A 20,662-nucleotide genomic window follows, 5' to 3' on the forward strand; every position below is an offset into this window, starting at 1 on the left:
ACGACAATGGAGAAAACATTACCTTCTTAAATTACACCATTTTAAACACCATTTACACAATTTTATCTTGTCTCCAGTTTATGCATAAAACCAAATAATTCCAAAGGGTTCCTGAAACTGTATCTGTCAAAATAATTATCACTCAATGAAGTTCAGCACTCTGAAATAAAACATTCAGTTTATTATACCTTACAGTTACAGTTACATTAATATTTATTCTGTACAAAAAAGTTCAGGTTTTCAGGAAACACAATAAAATACAATACAATCTCAATATTTAAAGCTCAAATAAAAGTACCTTAAATGTTGAGGAAGTTTGTTGCTAAAATATAGTAGATAAAATTCATTTTTTGAATTTCAGGTTCATGTGAGGACAGTTCGGAAAGGATAGCAGACATTTTCCTAATCCAGCCTCTGGTTTTAGTGAAAACCAAATTATTAATTTGCTCCCTATTGGAGGCTTTGATGAAATGTGACCAAACTGCCTTCAAAGTCTAAAAAACGTCATTTGGATTAAAATAATCTATTGATCGTCTATTGTTCTGTCACTCAACCAACACGTAATTATTCATTTGTACTGTTTGCATGAATGCCCACACCTTTTTGTTTATTAAACCTATAAATATCAGAATATTAAATTTGTTTTGTTATTTCTTTGCAGGTATGTGCTGTATCCTCTGGATCTGTACAATGACAGTGCTCACTACGCCCTGACCAAATTCAAGAAGCAGTTCCTGTATGATGAGATCGAGGCTGAGGTAAAAGATTCTAATTTGATGGGCATACTGGGTCATTTAATCCCATCTTAAATCTGCTTGCCCCCTTTTTAAGTGTGTTTGCATTGTGGCCATCCTTAACATTAATCCGCATTAATCCCCGTTGCGCGGCCATCACATTATGTGGCCACATTTCCTGTGATTACATGATGTCATAGAAATGCGTCTGACGTTGTTGCTTTGTTTCTGTGGAGCGTAAAGGATGACAATCTCCTCTAAAAGACCTGCACATACATCATCAAGGTGTTCTTTGCTTGGTGTTTCAGGTCAACCTGTGCTTCGATCAGTTTGTCTACAAGCTGGCTGATCAGATATTTGCCTACTACAAGATCCTGGCAGGAAGGTGGGAGTCTCATTTTCATATCTCTTGTTTCATATCTGTTGGAAGCATATTTGCGTTACATATGTAACATCCTTGAATCTTCCTGCACACACTTAATACCCAGTTTATGGCCAAAGAAATGGCTTAATAAACTGAGCTACAAGAAAATAGGTAAATATATTTTTAAAAGTCTAAAAGTTGAAGCTGCTCTTGAGCTGCACCATTCTCACCTTAGTTTATTTTCTATTTTTGGATGATTCTGGTGAAAATGGAGATGAAAAGTGGATATATTTGTTTTTTATTCAGTTTATTCTGATCATACTGAAAGCTCATCCTTTTGGGAAACTCTCCCCCTAAATCATTTCCTAAAGATTTCAGTTCTGTCTTTGCTGCTGTGGTTCGGATAACAATTTTACACACAGCAGGATTGTATTCAGTTGAAAGTATTTTTATGAAGAAGTTACAGTTTTTCTATGGCATAGTTTCTGCAGAACCCCAGTAGTTCACTAGAAATTCACCTCAGAGTTGTGGGAAGGACCGCCCCCACTCCCCATCACCCGTATGTTAACAATCTCTTCCGCCCCTCACAACCCCAACCTAACATGAGTGATGCAACCAAAATGAGGAGCAATATCTGAGCCATCCAGCTGTACAGTTTTGATCCAGATTCCAGCTCAGGCCAGAAAACAACGACGTACATGGATCTATTTGTCTACAAGTGAATGCCTCAGAATGACCTGCAGTTGTGGCTTCTACATTACAACTACAAGCTTTTTCAAACTGCATTTTTCTTCATCTGCTCCTCATTCACTACAATTTAAATAAAGAAATACTCAGAAATTCAATTTTAGGCTTAATTTTCTTTATATATATCCTCTATAATGAGAAAAATGTCACAAGAACATGTTAGAAACACCAAAGTCATTGGAGTGGATCTTTGAGACAAAACTTCATCTTGACATTTTCCATAAACACTCATATTTAGACATATTACTCTGGTAATTGGAATATTGTGCCTTAAAATAAGTGTGTTTTGCTAAAGAAAGTTTTCCTAACTTTAAAGTAGGTACATGTATTTATGTACACACTTATACTTTAAGCATACTTTAATACGGCCATTTACAAAAAAAAATTCTATTTTAGGACAACTATTCTTCCTTCTGGACCAGGGATGGGCAACTCCAGGGGCTGCTGTGTCTGCATGATTTCCAGAAATCTAAGCCCTACATTGTCATCTATGACTGATTACCTGGTTCAGATGTTTTTTTAGCCAATGAGAACATTCTAGAGCAGAGTATGTTGGAAAACAGGCAGGACCACAGCCCTTGAGGGCTGGAGATTTCCATCCCTGTTGTAGACCAATTAAAACAAAACTCGAAAAATACATTTTATGATGTCAAAAGGATTTGAGAACGTGTTTCATTAGAGAAATTACTTAAATTAAGATTTTTTTGAAGATTTGTCTTAAAACTAGTTTTAACAAATTACTAAAAGTTGATATATTAAGTTATTTTTTTCTTAAATCAGTGTAAAGATATCTAAAACTAGAAACTAGTACTTGGTGATGTTTTTGCAGTGTGTTGGTCTTTTTCATTTCACTCCAGTAAACAGATGCTTCCTTTTTTCTTCTTAGTGTTTTTTTTAATTAAGTAGTTTGATTCACAGTTTGTTTTTTGACCCCTCAGTCTCCTGCTGGACAAACGACTGAGGACTGACTGTAAGAACCAGGGCACCAACATTCCCTGGCCCAGCTCCAACCGCTACGAGACTCTGCTGAAGCAGCGCCACGTCCAGGTTGGTCCTTTGCCACTCGTGCAGTTTTACTTGGCTTTGCCATGGCTGAGTGTTCGTCTCTCCCGCCTCAGCTCCTGGGACGCTCCATCGATCTGAACCGCCTCATCACTCAGAGGGTTTCCTCTGCGCTCTACAAATCCATGGAGCTGGCCATCAATCGCTTCGAGAGCGAGGACCTCTCCTCCATAATGGTATGCTAGCACTAGCGTCATTCAGTTGGTGTGCTGCTCTGGATCTGGGAAGTAACTGCAGGGATCTTTCTCTGCAGGAACTGGAAGGTCTTCTGGAGGTCAACCGCATGACACACAAGCTCCTCAGCAAGTTCCTGACTCTGGACAGCTTCGACGCCATGTTCCGCGAGGCCAACCACAACGTGTCGGCCCCTTACGGCAGGATAACGCTGCACGTCTTCTGGGAGCTCAACTACGACTTCCTGCCCAACTACTGCTACAACGGTTCCACCAACAGGTGAAAAACTGACAGATCCAAACCCGGTTTGGGGAAATCTGGCCCGTATCTTTGCTATTTCTGTAATAAAAATTATAACAAGAAGCTGGGAGAGAAGCTGCTGCTTTGCATCGTTTTAAAACCAAAACCAGAGGAAGGTCATGTAAAGTCGCTCGGCTTCATACAAATAAATGCAAATATTTTGCAGAAGCAAAGGCGGCTGTCCGGCTCAGCAGAGACTTTATGTTCTTTATGGTTATGAGGAATTGCACAATTAAAAATTAAAGAGTTTTTTACTGAAAAAATACATAGTTTTCATTTTCAAAAAATAGAGCACGTTAATGGGAAAAAAATCCAACATTGCCCTTAAAAGTGAAATGAGTTTTCTGTTTTTCCAGATGTTTTAAGTATTCAAGGATCAGCAGAGACTCAATTAAATCTATTCAGAATTTGATTTTGTTTACAGATAAGTCAAAGCTTAAAAATATATAACTACAGTTTTACATTAAAGCGTTTTTATGTATGAAACTGTGCATTAAATTTGTAATCTCCAGTATTAGTGTGGTTTTACGTGACCCAGCCTCGATCAGACATCTGCTATTGTTCCTTCTATCTGTTAAATACAAAGGCGTAGAATTTATTTTTAGGTTAGTTAATACTTTGTTTTTGGACTTCTGATGCAGCTTAAGAAGATTTTTGCGTCCATTATTTGGCTGATGCTGCAGCGACATGTGTTTGAATAATCTCCCCTCAGGTTTGTGCGCACCGAGCTGACGTTCTCGCAGGAAATCCAGCGGGAGAAGCCTTCTAATGCCCAGCCTCAGTATCTGCACGGGTCAAAGGTGAGAACATTTCCGCTGCAAATCAATCCCACAGATTTCCACTTTTATTCTCTTGGCTTGTGAGGGATTTTCGGGCGTATTTACTGGTGCCGTAACACTGCCAGCTGTACACAAGCACACGTTGAGGTTGTGATGATGGCATTGTCTTTAAAACAGGAAGTGGGATAGTTTGAAAGGGGGAGAAGTGTGAGCACAAAGTTTACAACGTTTTTCAAAGAGCAAATGTGTTGTTTTCCTCTCTAAAAAAAAAACCCGGAGAGGTGCTGCGTTCCTGATCTTCTGATTCCTCTGAATCATGATTTTTCCTGCTCGGATGAACAATGCTACAATGACCTTAATCCAGTGATTAATGCTGGCTCGCTGTCAGCCAGCTTAGCGAGCATCCTCAGCTCTCGTGTTCTGGGTAATTACCAGTCGGTGGGTGCGCTTGTATAAGCGGGGGCTGGATGGCGGCGGCGCGCTTGATGCTGTCCTCGCTGCTGCTCCTGGGGGGGAAGAGGTGAGCCGACGCAGACCTGTTCTGCCGGCTCACGTTAGTCACCACCGGGCAGCTGTCGGCGGCTCGCCCGGGGAAGGGGCACGTGCTGTGGAGACACCCCCACACCAGGAGGCCCGCGACAATCAGGAGCAGCAGGCAGCAGGTCAGCCAGACGCCCGCCATGTGCTCCCAGCCGCCCCGGTCGTGCGTCTCGCTGCTCTCACTCAGAGTGCTGAACACTTTGCACTGCTCCCGCACCGGATCGGCGGCCTGACACGTCACGCACAGGAAGTATGCGGTCAGGGGGAGCAGGTTGGCCAGGTGCGTGCTGGTCTGACTGACGGGGATGCGCTCTTCGTGTTTGAAGCTTTTGCGCTTGTAGCCCATGATCAGGCTGTTCCAGTTGGGGTCGTACATGACGCTGTAGAAGGTGTCCCGGCAGATGGGGGACGGCGGCCAGCTCACCCTGACTGAGGTGGAGGAGATGTTGTAGACCGTTACCCCCATGGTGAGGAGCTGTGTGTGGGGCTGAAGCTTCCTCTGTACTCTGTTTCCTTTATCCAGCACCAGAAAAAGACCTGGAAAAGATGAACACGGTCAGGCCCTCCTTCCCTCTGCAGGAATCACACGTTTGATGGTTTTAAGTGGAAACCTGAAGATTTAAAATCGCAATCCGATCATTTTTTGATCTATTTGAAAGGCGTTTCCAGTTGTCTTTAATTTAGAATTACACTGTTTATAGCTGTAACTGCTGTTAGAGTTACATTCAGATAACTTGGCTAGCAGAAACTGTCTCGACACACGCTTCAGCAAAAAAATGGTTGTTGTTCTTCCTTTTTTATGCAATTTATGTTCTTGCACTTTCTTAAAGAGTGACAAAGAAAAAATATCTTTAAAAGCCCAAAAATGTACTAAAAACGACGATAAATCCAACTAAAGTCCAATAAAAAGACACGGCTGCTACCAAAATGCATCTTAACCAATGAGAGGCCAGAACGGCTGTGTGGTCAAAGAATGACAGGTGCATGCTTGCATGAAATATAATAATCAGTCTCATTTCAGCCAAATGGCTCCAACAATAGCCAGAATTAAAAAAAAACAAAACTGTTGTTTTCAGGGACATAGTTTCTGCAAGAGTTCATTAGAAGTTCATCTCTGAATTGTAGGTCGGCTTGTTGGCGCAGAGAAACCCCGCCCCCCTTCCCATTACTTAGAGCAGGGTCCTTGTGGCCCAGTAATATTTTCTACATAACAAATACAATTTTTTTCAAACACCATTTTTTATCTGCTCCTGATTGACGAGGATTTGAATAAAGACATACTCAGAAATGCTATTTTAAGCTTAATTTTCATTTTAAAAAACTCCTCCATTATCAGGAAAACGTCACAAGAACGTGTTAGAAACACCAAAAGCACCACTTCTATCAGAGTGGATCTTTAAAGTGTGAGGAGGCATTTGAAGCTTTCATCAAACCGCCCAACCAGCACAGTCAAACCTGTTTCAGGCACAATGCTGTCGTTGAAACATTTTCTGAGAAATGCATCATTCTTCTATTCAAAATATAGATATGTTAATGCAGAAAGGTGAATTATACTCGACTGTTGATCTCTAACTTTTCAAGACATTTCTGTATTAAACTGAAAGAAATTTTAAATCAAAAATAATCTAACTGGTGAGGTCATCAATGCTCCAAATATATTCTAAAAAGTGCTGAAAATAAAAAACACGTTTGCTAAAATAGTCGGTAAAGTCACTTGAAGCACAATCTCCTTTTTTTATTTATTAAACTAAATGTAAATGTAGAAACCTTGAATCTTACTAAACGGCTCGTCTTGACACGTTTAGTTTCTACCCAAATTGTTTGATTTGATGGAAAACTCAGTGGTTTAAACCGTAACTACACATTTTATTAACCTGGATCTTTATAGTAATATTTAACTTAAAAACAAAATATTTTGAGATATGTTGTCCTAAAAAAAGTCATTCTATCTCAGTAAAATCACATGTTAAATACAAGGAGTTAGATGGAGTACAAAGCAGTGAGACAGATATGGTCAGTTTTACACCAGGTGCTGCATCTGTTCACTCTGCAGTTCACATTTCCTTCTGATGTTTTAGACAATCAGAAATCTTTGGGTTTCTGCAAAAACTGGGTTACATTTCCATGCAAAACCTCGCTGTTGTAGTTCATTGTTTATGAAGAACTGTACACAATTGTACGGTTTTTTGTTTCCTTTCGATGGTGACCTTTTTTGTTTTAAACCACAATTATACACAAATAATTTCAGTGAGTTTTATTAAGTTGTAAGTTAATGTTTCCTTCAAGACCATAATTCTGTTTTTGCTGTTTTGGTTTTTTTGAGCAAAAAGTTGGTAAAAACTTTCCTGCTTTACTTTCTAAAAAGGCTTTTTGAAAATGATTTTGAAACTTCACAAAGAGTATGGGCAGTAAACCAAATCGCTTTATTTGAGGTAAAATCTTAGTACATTTTGAATAATCAGAAGTCCAAGTAAATTAATTTTAAGTTTAAGGAAGCCCAGTCAGAGTAATCAATACATGATGGACATGAATCCAAAACTTTTACTTTTATAATAGTGCAGAAACAGAACAAAAAGTACAAACATAAGAGTCTTATATGCCCCTCTTCTATTACAGAGTAGAGTACTGGAGTCTATTATCTCATGCCGTTTGAGCGCAGATTTAACTGCAAACTCCTATGTTATGACTTGATTCAAGAGTTCTGCCCAAATTGTTCTTTCCATCCCAAACTGGGACTCTCTGGGCATCCAGCCGCTCGCGATGACCTCACAAAGAAGAGAACTATATCTATATCTGTCAAGGAATTATCAGAGCAGTACAAAGGATTATCTGGGTTTGGAGATGACATAATGCAGGACGGATTCAGAGGCTCGTCTGTGCTGCTGCTGACACCAAGCAGCTGCTGACCCTTCAACCTCCAGCCGTTCAGACCCTCCAGACGTGTTTCTCTACGCCTGGTTGTAAGAAACACGGAAAACTTCTCGTTTCATTGAATAAAATCAAGGAGAAGTTTCAGGATGTTGCCAGATTTGATCACGAAAGAGATTTAAAGTTCATCCATTTCTCTCTAATGACATCCAGTGTGACGTAAAGATCAATGAGGTAACAGTAGATTTTTTTTAAAGTGAGGCTTCAATTTATAGATTTGAAAGTATTTAAAGTTGTATTTGATTATCGTTCCAAATTTCATCACCCTACAGAACAAAGTGTAACCTTGTGTTTGTATTCCCGTAAAAATCTCTTCTGTTTCCTCACAAGCACTTTTTAAATGTATAAAAAAACGTTTAAATTTGCATTTGGCTTAAATTGTTTATTGCAGCTTTTTGCATTTGTAATTTCTTTTGCTTGTGCAACATGGAGTTGTCGGTCGTTTGCCATTACAAAACTGTGTTTTGCAACAAAACGTAAAGAAAACAAAATATTAGGGAAAAAACCAGGACTCACCTGGAAGACAGCGTGTCAATGTTCAGATCATCTGCTGCTGCCAGTCGGTCGCGTAGTCCACCATCCCTGATGGAGCCGTGATGCTGCGTGGAGCTTTCATCCACCCGACTGAGGCAGAGATCAGCGGCGTGTCTTTATCTCTGCTGCTGCTCTAGAGAGAGCGTCGTGGATTAGAGCAGCAGCTCCAGCTGGCTGCCTGCAGGAGGGAGCTGCAGACAGTTCTGTGCATGTTAAGGAAAAGAAATGCATCCAAACTGGTTACAACTTACTAGTTTCTTGAAGTCATGGAGTAGCTGGAGCCTATCCCAACTCCTGTTGGGTGAAGGCGGGATACACCCTGTACAGGTTGCCAGTCTGTCGCAGGGCCACACAAGCCAACATACACACTTAGGGACAATTAGGGGTGTAAATCAACCTATGAAGCATGTTTTGGGACTGTGGGAGGAAGCTGGAGAAAACCCACACATGTATGGAGAGAATGTGCTAAGAAAGGTCCCAGCTGGGATTTGAATCCGGTTCGTCTTGATGTGAGGCTGGAGTGCTAACCACTACACCACCATGCAGCCCTGATATAATAACAAACAGGGTTTTGTCTTGGATCTGGTGTGTCGCCACCTACAGAGTGAAGTTCAGCTTCTGAAGTTTTTCCCACATCTGTCTCTGTGTGCAGACACTAAACATGGCGTACAGCAGCATCTTCAGCTCCTACAGAAACTTCCTGGGACCTTCGCACATTAAGGTCATGTGCAGACTGCTGGGCTACCAGGGCATCGCTGTGGTGATGGAGGAACTGCTGAAGGTGGTTAAAAGCCTGGTGAGTGCAGCAGCTGCAGTCGAGCTTAAAATCTTTTAGATCCCTGCAGATTTTGGACATGCCTCTTTTTGGGGGATGTTTTTTTTTTTTTTAACCATAAGGCCCCTTTTATTTTGTTTTGTTAAAAAGAAACTCACTGGTTAAATAATAGTATCTTTAGGTCATTATTTGTCATCATTGTTTAAAAGTTTGTTACAACTTAAAAATGTTTTCCTTTTCTTTCATTGTTGCAGCTTCAAGGCACCATCCTTCAGTATGTGAAGACCTTGATGGAAGTGATGCCCAAGATCTGCAGGCTTCCACGGCATGAGTACGGCTCCCCCGGTGCGTAGACGGGTCCCTTTATATCTGCTCTTTGTTGGTTAAATCCACTGCATAAAAAATTAATGTTAGGGTGGATTCAGACAGGAAACATTCCTGGACCAGGAAAACTCTTGAACCCAACTGGAATGATCTGCAGTTCACTCCAAAATTCCTGTCTGAATACGATCCGCTACGGAGGTAAAATAACTGGACCAAAATGGCCACCGTAGCCAGTCATTAGCGGACAAACGAGGAGCAGCTCTGCTGTAGACTGATGTTCAACTATAACCTGAAATGATGTCATCAGAGCTCGATTTGTTGTTTCTCAGAGTGGAAAGAACCACTCCTGAGCCTTTTAAGACTCCAGGACGCACCTAAAAAACTCTGAAGCTCTACCTCTATCTTTCAGCAGCATCTTCACAGCCTCTAGTAGAAGTTCTCAAATCCGAAACCTTTTAGCCAACATGTGATGAGGAGGGGGGGACTTGTGTGGCATCTTCTCTAGGTTAAGAATGTGATCAGGAACACCTCTCCTTGAATGTCCTGCATGAGGTGTATTGTTGGTAAAAATGGTGTAAAAAAACGTGAGCAAAGACTGCTGCTCAACAGGTTTTATTGTGCAACAGTGATTTCATCAGCAGAACTTTGACCTCCAGTTTCGATGTAGTCGGAAAGAAAAAAGTTCCATGATAAGTATCTTCCAGCTTGGCTATTATTGTGTTGCTGCCATCATCTCATAGATTGGTTGTACTAATAATATAATAATGCAGATCAAAATTTGCATTTCTATAAAAATCATGTGCTAAGTTTCTATTATTGTATGCATCATAATAAAACAACAAAAAAATATACCTTGTGCTTGAAGTTTGTGAAGATCAGGTCGTCACTCTGCTTGTGTGATTTTAGGTGTTCAAACGATCAATGACGGTGTTTGTTTTTCAGGTATCCTGGAGTTCTTTCACCACCAGCTGAAGGACATCGTTGAGTATGCCGAGCTGAAGACGGTGTGCTTCCAGAACCTGAGGGAGGTGGGAAACGCCCTCCTGTTCTGCCTGCTGTGTGAGCAGAGCCTGGTGAGGATGCTGAAGAAGCGCGGCTGCTCTGGGACGCAGGCTGACGCCTCTGCTCGTACCTTTTCCGTGTTTCACGTGTTTGTTGTTTCAATCCTTTAAGTCTCAGGAAGAAGTCTGTGATTTGCTGCATGCTGCACCTTTCCAGAACATTCTTCCACGAGTCCACGTCAAAGGTGAATACAGGATACCGTGTAACCCACTTTATTCCAAGTGAAGTCTGTTCTCGATGTAAAAAAAAAATAAATAAAAAATGAACATGAAGGAATGGAATGTTTACCATTTGTCTTGTGTTTTTCTTTCTTGCTGTATAGAAGGGGAACGGCTGGAGGCTAAGATGAAACGCCTGGAAACCAAATACACGGCTCTGCACATGGTTCCACTTATAGAGCGGCTTGGGACTCCACAGGTACTCTGATAAGTTAAAGAAACGACTGTATATGAGAACTGGACAGAGTGAGTGTGACATCACACTTTTCATTTCCAACTAAACAAGGTCAATTCAGTTACCATTTTTCCGCTATACAAATGCTAGCATGTTGGAACCAGACTGAGTGGGTCTGAGTCAACATTTCTATGGGAACCACTCTCACCAATCAGGAGCGAGCTTGCTGGAATGCCACACCCCTATTGCTACATTCACATCATGCATAGAAACGCATGTTAGAACAACCAATTCCAATGATAAGTCAATGTAAACTGGGTATATGCGAGTTTAGGGCTTCCTCATTCCAAACTCTTGTGCACGTGTGTTGCTATGCAACATTTTTAATTTTGTTTTCCGGCTCTACATACAAAACGCGTTAAAACTGATCCCATAGTAAAAGCTAAACTGGTTGAACTTTGACCAATCAGGAACTATGATTCGGTAGCAATGCTTACATAGCATTCCATTCAAAACACTTAAGTGCAAACCATTTAAAAATTGAGCATGGTGGAGAAATAAATATTTACAGTTTGTGCCCATCTGGAATTCTATGACATCACGTCTTTCATATGTTGGAATTGAGCAGTAAAAGAAAAAGTCTGGAGCGAGATTTACCAGATTTGCACCGCTCTGACATTTCTCACCAACTGTGAGTGCATGCAGTGTATCTTGTAACTACATCCAGTGTGAACACTATGCCAAACACGGATTCAATAACCCGCATTCCGTGCGTTCTTGAACGGCGGTCACATCTCCCGTTTGTACGTAGCTTTCCACTTGAAAGCAGGCTTTACGAAATCTGACAAACATTTTGAATGTTCGGGGCATCTGATTATCTGATTGGTCAGTTTATAACTTGGAACAACTTGCACCATAGAAAAATTATCTTGGAAAAAAAGATCAGGATTAGCAAGTACAAAAGAAAAATTGTATCAGAGCAAGAATATTATTCTGACAAATCTAACAACTGAGTAATTGCTGTTTATTTCTCTAAAGAAGTAGATGTAGCTTCTTGGATCCAGCAAGCACTTCCTGTTTGGGATGTGAGGAGGGGAGGGGTCACTCAGTCTAGTTCTCATTTATCAGAAGCATTTATTGCCATTGTAACACTAGAAGTACATTACAATGAACTGACATGTTTTGTAGAGGGGGAGATAAGGGGGAGGCAAAGTACATAAGGGGATCAGCAGTGGAAAAAAAAAAAAAAAAAGAACTTACATCTTTACTCTGCTCTAGAAGGTGCAGAGTATGGGTTTAGAAAAAGAAGCACAAAACAATAACGGTACACGTGATACGAGTTGTTAGGACAGGGTATGAGGGAGGGGGAGAACTACAAGTGCACCGCTCCAGGGGCTGCAGGCATAGGGGGCGCTGCCCACTCCAGTCTGAGTACCAGAGGGGATTAGTATGTATGCTGAAGTCAAGATAAGCCTGAGGTCATTGTAAAAACAGGAATGGTTTGGCTCAGTAAACATGTTCAGAGCAGCTATCGACCCTCCTAGTTTCACTTTCAAAAATTTCAAAGTAAGAGCGGCCAAGTAAAAAAAGAATCTCTGGGCGAACGTATTTTATAATATTACGTGCAAATAGTCACTTTCATATTTTTGGCAACAGCTTCCAATTAATTTGATCATGTTTTACCTTTATTTACCTGGAGATCTGACACAGCTGTGAACAAAAACACAGAGAAGCGATGTTAGAACGACGGCTGAGCTAACAGCAGCTCACTGACCGCAGTAGAAAACATTACAACAGGAATAAGTTTGACTTTAATGTCAGACCCGCTGGGATTGTCTGACTTTTGCTCTGTTTACAATGACTATTTGAGAAAGAAAATTTAGGCAACTTTTAACTGGTGAGAAAAGATCTCCTACACCACGTCTTCATTGCCAAAGCTAATGCTAGCGTTAGCATTTGCACAGATTAAAAGAATATAATCAGAATTACCTTCATAATCAAACAACCTGAATTCAGTGAAGTACTTGTAACCTTCGTCTAACTTTAACAGAGTTGTCAGAAAAAAAAATAATCCAGGACTCGTTTAATATCATCCATAGAATTTGGGGAAGTAGCTGAGCTGCAGCAGCTGCTGCCTTCTACAGGCACTGAGGCAGGATTACTGACATTTGTACTGGTTTGTGAACGATCTAAGAGGAGGAAACAAAAACAACCACATAAGACATTTATACAGTAACTATTGTACAAATTTCAGTTAAAGTTGGTTAGGTTACCCTTTATTGTTTATGTAAAATTGCTTTAAAAATCGTTCAGCAGTCAGCTGTCCCATTCTAAACAATATGAACCGGAAGCGACTCTGCCTTTTCCGGCGATGTGTGGCGTCACGTGAAAAGGATCTATTGTCTGCTGGTTGTATCCATGGCGGGTCTCGCAGAGTCTTGAGGCAATTTTTCATGGACCAAGTTGTGGGAAATTTAGACCCTTCAACCTGAGCAGAAAGTCTCTCCAAGTTGGTATCCATTTTCTGCACAAGTTCAAGGGTTGCCAGCGCTTGATCCGTTTGTTAGTTCATCACTGTGATTCTTTATATATAGAGTCAATGGGTTGTAGATTTTTACTATACGTGTGCTTCTCTTGTAGCAAATAGCCATCGCTCGTGAGGGCGACCTGCTCACCAAGGAGAGGCTTTGCTGCGGCTTGTCCATGTTCGAAGTCATCCTGACTCGTGTACGAGGCTTCCTGGACGACCCCATCTGGCGTGGGCCTTTGCCCACCAATGGTGTGATGCACGTAGACGAGTGTGTGGAGTTCCACCGTCTCTGGAGCGCCATGCAGTTTGTGTACTGCATCCCTGTGGGAGCCAACGAGTTCACCGTGGAGTGAGTGCAGCAGCATGCGATGCGACATCCTTCAGCTCTTCACTCACTCAACACCTTCCTGTCCTGCAGACGGTGCTTCGGTGACGGCCTCCACTGGGCCGGCTGCATGATCATTGCCCTGCTGGGCCAGCAGAGGCGCTTTGACATCCTCGACTTCAGCTACCACCTTCTCAAGGTGCAGAAGCACGACGGCAAAGACGAGATCATCAAGAGTGTGGTGAGTTTGGAGGAGCAGCCTTACATGACCTGTCTTAGAATTTTGATTTGAAAAAAGTTTATACTTCTCCAGCAAATGTTCATTAACCCGTGGAAGCATCGCTTAGTCTGCATGAGCATCTTCTGTGGGTTGGGTTTGGAGATGAGCCCTAACACATCCCTGATGAAATATTTATCCCATCGACTATATATATGAACTGGATTAAGTGTGGTATCACCTATAGAAAATGACTTGCTCCTGTTTTTTTCTACAATGCAGTGATTGGTCTAAACCAATGTTTCTATGGCAACCACTCTTGCCAATCATGAGTGAGCTTGTTGGAAGCAGGCAGAGCATACTTTTAAGGCATTTGATTGGCCAGTTCATAACTTGAATACCATGTACTACAGAAAAAAACATAAAACTAAATTAGGATTAGCAAGGGTGTGGACTTCAAACAAGCTCACTCCTGATTGGTGAGAGTGGTTGCCATAGAAACAAATACTCTGACCAATCATTGCTTACTGACGTTGTCTGGGTCCAACATGGCACCAGCTGAATTGACTTGATTGCATTGGAGCCAGAAGTGAGTCATTTCCTATGGGTGACATCACACTCAGTCCAGTTCTTTTTGACAGTCAATGGCTTTTCATAAGAGCAACTCCTAAAATAGTTTTGCTATTATAAACATTTTTTTCTAATTTATGCATTTTTTAGCCTCTAAAGAAAATGGTTGACCGAATCCGCAAGTTCCAAGTCCTCAACAACGAGATCTTTGGGATCCTGAACAAGTACATGAAGTCTGGAGACGGAGAGAACATGCCGGTGGAACACGTCCGATGCTTCCAGCCGCCCATACACCAGTCGCTGGCCAGCAGCTGAGCACGCCAAACGTGGAACTCTTCTGGTTTTCCATCGGGACCCGCTCATCTTAAGAAGATGGCCCAATTTTTTCTGTCAGAATTTATATATTTTTTTTGTATTCACACGTGCCTTACCTGAAAAGAATATATCCTGCCACTTTGGGATGAACTGTTCCGTTTTATACTTGCAGAACGCTACAGGTCGGGGAGGGAAAGGGTTTTATGGGAGGGGTATTTAAGGGTTTGCAGTGGTGCAGCTTTAACTTGTTTTAAGAGTTTGGGTGGAAGTTTTCATTCCAGATGTTAGACATGCATGCAGAACATTTTAAACTGAGAAGGGGAAAACTCACACTTGTTAAACTTTTGCCTTGTGTTGATGTTTTCATTCAATAAATGTTAAGAATCTGTTGGTTTGTCTGAGGAGCTTTTAATTGAAAAACTATCCCCTTCCTCTGTAAGGCATTAATGAAAATCAAATCAATGTTTCACACTTAAAGTCTATGTCAGCAGGACTTCATACAGAATATATTAAAACTTGATTCACAGAAAGGAAGGCGTATGAAAACTTATGTACAAATAATTTCTTGAAGTAACTTTTTTACAGTGGAATGAAATTAAGTTCTGCAACTGAATACGACACCAGTCATATTCTGAAAAAGGCGAATTAAAGCAAATACAATCCACTGGTCCATCAGGGGTCCCTTCCACTCACAGTTGATTGTCTCATACAGGAGTTCCACGTCTAGAAGCATGGTTGAATCCAAAAAGTTCCTCCAAGATCCAACTAGGAGGCCATTGAGCCGTTCCTTCTAGAAATGGTATCAAAAGCCATACCCATTTCTCTCTCCTCCATGTCCTCTGTGTTCTCCTCATGCACCAGTTCGTACGTGCTGTGGGAGGTGATGCCATTGGCGACGGGGAAGGCCCGGTCATCTTTCCGGATGGACACGGCCAGAGTGGCCAGGCTAACGTTCAAGTCTTTGAAGGCGTGTAGCAGGAAGATCCCCACAATGATGGTGATGAAGCCACTGAGGGTCCCGATCACGTCATCCGCACCCATGTGTTCCCATTCCTTGAAGAGGATGGCGGAGCAGGTGAGCACCGACGTGGTGAAGAACACGTAGTAGATGGGTGTCACCAGGGACGTGTTGAAGATGTCCAGGGCCTTGTTCAGGTAGTTGATCTGCGTGCTCACGCAGCCGATCAGGCCGAACAGCAGGACCCACGCCAGCGGGTTTTTCACCACGTTTGTCCCCGCAATGGCTTCCTTGATGGCGATGCCCAGTCCTTTGACACACGACACCGACAACGCCCCAATGACCGAGCAGATGGTGATGTACACCAGGATGTTAGTCTGGCCATGGCGGGGCGCCACTACAAATATGAAGATGAGAGCCACAATGACGACCAGAGTGGCAAAGACGACAAACCCTGTAGGTGGAAAAGAAGGAGGATCAGAGAAGATTCAGGTTTTTCCAGTAGGAAATAAAACCCTAACATCAGAGTAATCCACCCTCATGAATCCTTGTGTACCTGGATCCACCAGCTTCTTAGACATGTGCTCCAGGCTGCTAATCTCTTCCTCCTGCGGGGCATGAATCACCATGGTGGTGGAGCCTAGGATACTGAGCATGCACCCAAGCTTCCCGTGCAGGTTCAACCGCTCTGTCAGGAAGTAGGACGACAGCACCGCACTGCAACAGTTGTTGGGACAGGACAGACATGACTCACACAAATGCTTACAAACCAGGTGCAGTTTGCCGCTTTGAACAGGGGACATATGCAACAAAAGCAGCTCAGCAGGACAGGCAGCCACACCCGACATAAGTCAGGTCACGTATGTCAACATGTAAACAAAAGCGCAACTCCTTTTTTCTTTCCCCCAAAGACAGAAAATTTCACTACCTGACGAGAACGCTGAGGGCACCCAGAGGCGTCACCAGAGTCGCTGGAGCAAAAGCATATGCTGCAAAGTTGGCTGCTTCCCCTGCACCCACTGCAAGAGTTACCACACATGCATTATTCAGAATGCAAAGACATTAGAATAACTTGAGTGACAGGACGAATGGCTTTAGGAAAGTTCAAAAAATACAGAATGCAATTGCACCAAAACTGATTCTTTTTTTACAAGATTTATACCTAAATACAAATGCATTTAGAATTGGTGTTCAAAATGTAATATTGAACTCTATGCGGAAGATACTATTATCTATTGCTCCAAATCAACCATCACAAATATCTACAAGTCACTGCAGCAAGATTTTGGTTGTGTCCAAATTCCTTCACTACTTAATGCACTATGAAGGGCATTTGTGGTTTTATAGAGCTGTATGAATCTATAAATCCAAAATCCAGTGCCCTATAAATGTCCCAGAAATCTCTGCAAAAGTGTGCATCAATGCTAACTAGATTGGTGAATGTATTGTCTTGGATTTTTTATGTGGAAAAAAATGACTCTTTTCATATAAAATTTCCAAGTTTTTGTTATCATAACACAGTGGACTCATAAATAGTCTTTGTATAATACATTTTTTTATGTTGAGGAATTAGTGGCATCATATTTGCTGTCTTTAAAATCCAAATTGCTTTTAAAATCCAGGGCAATAGAGAGGAATTGAACTCAAATATAGCCTTTGACTCAATTTAAATATAATAAATTGGTTCTGAATAAAACCAAATCAAGCTTTATCCTAAAAAGACTAAAAATATTGAAGCAAAAAAATAAATTAGTAATTTTGATTGCTCTCTGCTTGAACGAACAGAGATATATCTGCCTGTTTCTCTTGATTTGTTAGCTACTTTGTTGACATTTCTTTTGTGACAACAACGTGGCATCTCAAGGAGCTAATCCTCCAATTGCTTATCAAATGTTTAAATAACTACATTTGTAACCGATCTTAACTTACTTGACAGTAAACCAGCCCACCACAGCCACTCTTTCAGATATGCATGACCACCCTGGCCTGAGAAGAGAAATACAAGCATTTTATTACACTCGAATCCTGTCATTTCAATGACACCAGCATGTAAACACACACAGTTCTGGTTTGGGAAAAGCCAAAGATCAAGTGCAATATTGTGGTTAATGATTAGCTGGGCGTGGAAAGATGATTTTCTCAGACATACGCCTTGCACCCATGAGCAAACAAGCCTGTAATGACGGAGTGCTGTACCAACTGGTCTGACTTGAGCTGGACTGGAGGAAATCCTGACATGAACCCTTCTGAGGTGCTTTTTGAGTGGGTCAGTACCTGCTCTGGTGGATCCTTTCTTGGCCAGTCGCAGAAGTCCTTTCTTCTTGAGGATGAAGCTGCCTCCGATGAAGATACTTGAGCTGATGGCCAGTCCCAGGCCGATGTAAAAGTCATACTTGCCCCGGTCTTGACCCATGGTTAGGCTGGACGCGTTGGTGTGCTCCGTCACATTTACCAGCAAGCAGGGAAGCTGCTGCCCCAGAGGACAGTCCAGGCCAGCCCAGACACCTGAAAGCAAAGACAACCATGAGCAACTGGAGAGGAGGGAGAGCACGAGCTGACCGGCGGACCTACCGCGCCCACAGGAGACGTTACAAACGGGGAAGCCGCGACCTGACATGAGCGGGGGATCCATGAGAAGAGAGCAGCGATCTCACGCCCGGAGTGAGGGCTCACAAGCAGCCCGGCTGCCCGCCCATTGTTCCGCAGATACGAAGCATTGAGCAAGCCGTCATCTCCTATGTAAATTGACTTATTTTAAGACTTTGGAATTCAGGAAGTGAGTGCGCGCCGCCACTCCTTAAGCCAAACCTGGGCACCTGAGCTAGGTGTGGCTGCTTTACGACCAAACCTCAATTAGTCACCGGCTCGGCGAGGAGGCTCTAAAATAATTCTTAACCGCTCCTCGTCCCCTATCTGGCACAGTTTGGTACAACAGTGACGTGAAATAAAGACAACTTTCTACATTAGCCGCGCTAGCTTCTTTGCTAACCGCGCGAGCTAGACGTTCCCCTGCTATCTTAGTGCTCTCCTACCTGCGGTGAAGCAGCCGGTTCCCCTCCCCGAGAAACAGAAGCAGTTCGCAGGGGGAAGACGGACACCGAGTGCTACTCTCTGGCTCCGTTATCGACCATCACATCCTGGTTCCGACAGCCCAGACGAGTGCCGCACGGCGAGGCTCTTCTTCTGCGTGTCAGAGCAGACGCGGCCGTTGAACTGTGAGCCCTCCGCCGGCTGAAACCCAGTATCACACAGATCATTTACCGAGGATCACTTACCTCTGATGACTGCCTCACAACATTAATCATTAAACCACAATCAAACTAATAAAAGATTCTTAGTGTTTTTTTTCTCTTTACATTTAAAGGTAAAACGTGTCAACATGTACAAATCTATGGAACTATGTTTCCACCATTAACATAAAAAGATATCCTCAAGGGATGCCATTATGTACAACAGAGCATCACAGAAATAACAAACATAAAAAATAAAATAGAATAAAATTGTGGAAATTTTGAAAAGAGTGTGCATTAAAAAAATGGGGATTAAAGTCCTAAAATTCTATGGGAAAAAAAATAAGAGAGCAAAATTATGAAATTATGACGAAAAAAGGTGAATCTTTTAAGATGATTATGTCATAAAACTGTGTTAAAAAAGTTGAAATGTTACTAGAATTGAGTCGTAAATAGAAAAGTTTAAAAAATCAAAACAAAGTTGTAAAATTATGAGGGAAAAAAGTACACATTAATAAGAATAATATTGTAAATGTATGTAGAAAAAAGTCAAGATTTAGTAAAAAAAAAAAAAAGTACATTTATTGGAAAAAAGTCACAATTCTACAAGAACAAAGTCTTAACCCTTTAACACCTGAGCACCAGTGTTTATGTTCTTTGATATACTGTAACTCTTCAACCGGTTCGTGCCACTTTTCCCCTTCAAGATCTACTGGAATTACGATGATCATCTTAACGGTTGAAGAGTTACAGTATGTTAAAGATGTTGTGTTTAGGCGTCACTCTATTAAAGGGTTAAAAAAAGTGAGAATTGTCAAAAATGTACAAAAACAAAGTAAAATTATTTTTAAAAAAAGGTGAACATTTACCGGAACATAGTTTAAAAAAAATCATTACATCTTTTAAACCTGTTTTATCCTTTTAAGGGTCATGGGAGCTGCTGGACCCTAGCCTGGCTACTTGTGGGTGAAGGCAGGGTACTCCCTGGTAAGGGTCACCAATCTGGCACCGGGCCGGGCCACAATCACACACCCATACACACTTGTATGTTTTTAGACTGTGGGAGGCAGCTGGAGTCCCTGGAGGAATCCCATGCATGCACGTGGAGAACATGCAAACTCCACACAGAAGAGTCCCAGCCGGGTCTAAAACCAGGGCGCTCTTTCTGCGCTCACCATACAGCCCCTGTCAAAAAAATTAAGGTTTTATGAGAATGTTGCTCACTTTTCAGCACATCCCACCAAGAATCACCGCAAATCAACTTCCACGGATTCGATGGTTTGGCAGAGAGCTTTATGGCACAGAGGAAGACCAGATTTGTGTTCTCTCATGGCAATATAGTTACCCAGTAGTGTGAAGGGTCTTGCCGAAGGACCCACACTGAATTAAGTTTATTGACTGCCCCGGGAAGGGCGCCCAGATTTGTAACCGAGTGGTGAGCAGCATCCGAGAATTGTATGCTGGGGCAGCTGGGAGATGTTGTGCATTAGTAATGCTGAGGTGGCTCTCTCCAATGACAAGAGGGGGAGACAGAGTTCTGACTCTGGAACCTGCCATTGAAGCTACTAGACGGCTAAACACACCTGATCTAGGTAATCAGCAGCAGACAAGGCAAGATTTATGAAAAACCAGCAGAAGGCCGGCACTTGAAACCTGATGTTTGACATTCCTGAAGCTAGACACAAATCAAAACAAAGGACATATCATGGTGAAATGATTAACTTGGCTTTCTAAAAACCCTCTGCATTTATCCGGACTTGGGACCGGCACAGGGGAGCAGTGTCCCCTTGTGGTTGCATTA

At 42.0% G+C, this 20,662-nt stretch overlaps 3 protein-coding genes across 7 annotated transcripts in view; 1 reads left to right on the forward strand and 2 right to left on the reverse strand.

Annotated features, from left to right (window-relative positions):
- The window catches only part of cyfip1 (cytoplasmic FMR1 interacting protein 1), a 37,236-nt gene extending 22,175 nt beyond the window's left edge, over positions 1 to 15,061 (forward strand). For 3 of the 4 annotated variants that reach the window (XM_024278500.2, XM_024278498.2, XM_024278497.2), the window contains exons 18-31: positions 662 to 758; positions 1,043 to 1,119; positions 2,784 to 2,892; positions 2,964 to 3,083; positions 3,161 to 3,360; positions 4,094 to 4,181; positions 8,815 to 8,958; positions 9,192 to 9,282; positions 10,204 to 10,334; positions 10,435 to 10,507; positions 10,646 to 10,740; positions 13,357 to 13,595; positions 13,665 to 13,812; positions 14,509 to 14,673. In XM_024278500.2, the coding sequence (XP_024134268.1) occupies positions 662 to 758; positions 1,043 to 1,119; positions 2,784 to 2,892; positions 2,964 to 3,083; positions 3,161 to 3,360; positions 4,094 to 4,181; positions 8,815 to 8,958; positions 9,192 to 9,282; positions 10,204 to 10,334; positions 10,435 to 10,507; positions 10,646 to 10,740; positions 13,357 to 13,595; positions 13,665 to 13,812; positions 14,509 to 14,673 (1,777 nt within the window). Of the gene's footprint in view, positions 1 to 661; positions 759 to 1,042; positions 1,120 to 2,783; positions 2,893 to 2,963; positions 3,084 to 3,160; positions 3,361 to 4,093; positions 4,182 to 8,814; positions 8,959 to 9,191; positions 9,283 to 10,203; positions 10,335 to 10,434; positions 10,508 to 10,645; positions 10,741 to 13,356; positions 13,596 to 13,664; positions 13,813 to 14,508 lie in introns of all 4 variants that reach the window. The other variant, XM_024278499.1, reaches the window with a different exon arrangement.
- Positions 4,175 to 8,490, reverse strand: LOC112150304 (fibronectin type III domain-containing protein 9). Its single transcript, XM_024278502.2, has 2 exons — positions 8,145 to 8,490; positions 4,175 to 5,237 (listed from the first exon to the last, which is right to left on the reverse strand). The coding sequence occupies exon 2, from the start codon at positions 5,164 to 5,166 to the stop codon at positions 4,567 to 4,569; it is 600 nt and encodes a 199-aa protein (XP_024134270.1). The 5' UTR covers positions 5,167 to 5,237; positions 8,145 to 8,490; the 3' UTR covers positions 4,175 to 4,566.
- Positions 15,062 to 15,162: 101 nt separating the features above from the next.
- Positions 15,163 to 18,905, reverse strand: nipa2 (NIPA magnesium transporter 2). 2 transcript variants are annotated; one of them, XM_024278501.2, is made up of 6 exons: positions 18,664 to 18,905; positions 17,906 to 18,136; positions 17,561 to 17,617; positions 16,560 to 16,650; positions 16,188 to 16,348; positions 15,163 to 16,085 (listed from the first exon to the last, which is right to left on the reverse strand). In XM_024278501.2, exons 2-6 carry the CDS (start codon positions 18,042 to 18,044, stop codon positions 15,439 to 15,441), a joined length of 1,095 nt encoding a protein of 364 aa, XP_024134269.1. In that variant the 5' UTR covers positions 18,045 to 18,136; positions 18,664 to 18,905; the 3' UTR covers positions 15,163 to 15,438. The 2 variants fall into 2 exon arrangements, with proteins under 2 accessions (XP_024134269.1, XP_036069406.1); XM_036213513.1 differs by lacking the exon at positions 18,664 to 18,905 and adding an exon at positions 18,203 to 18,497.
- Between the last annotated feature and the right edge of the window lie 1,757 nt (positions 18,906 to 20,662).

Source organism: Oryzias melastigma, linkage group LG9 (genome assembly GCF_002922805.2).
Source record: "Oryzias melastigma strain HK-1 linkage group LG9, ASM292280v2, whole genome shotgun sequence".
NCBI lineage: Eukaryota > Metazoa > Chordata > Actinopteri > Beloniformes > Adrianichthyidae > Oryzias > Oryzias melastigma.

Excerpts from the sequence above, each read along its gene's own strand:
- nipa2 (XM_036213513.1), bottom strand. The coding sequence starts at position 18,263 with ATGGATCCCCCGCTCATGTCAGGTCGCGGCTTCCCCGTTTGTAACGTC. Across the intron at positions 16,651-17,560 it reads GTGGGCTGGTTTACTGTCAA|TGGGTGCAGGGGAAGCAGCC; the intron begins GTAAGTTAAGAT and ends TAACTCTTGCAG. Across the intron at positions 16,086-16,187 it reads TAAGAAGCTGGTGGATCCAG|GGTTTGTCGTCTTTGCCACT; the intron begins GTACACAAGGAT and ends TTCCACCTACAG.
- LOC112150304 (XM_024278502.2), bottom strand. The coding sequence starts at position 5,166 with ATGGGGGTAACGGTCTACAACATCTCCTCCACCTCAGTCAGGGTGAGC.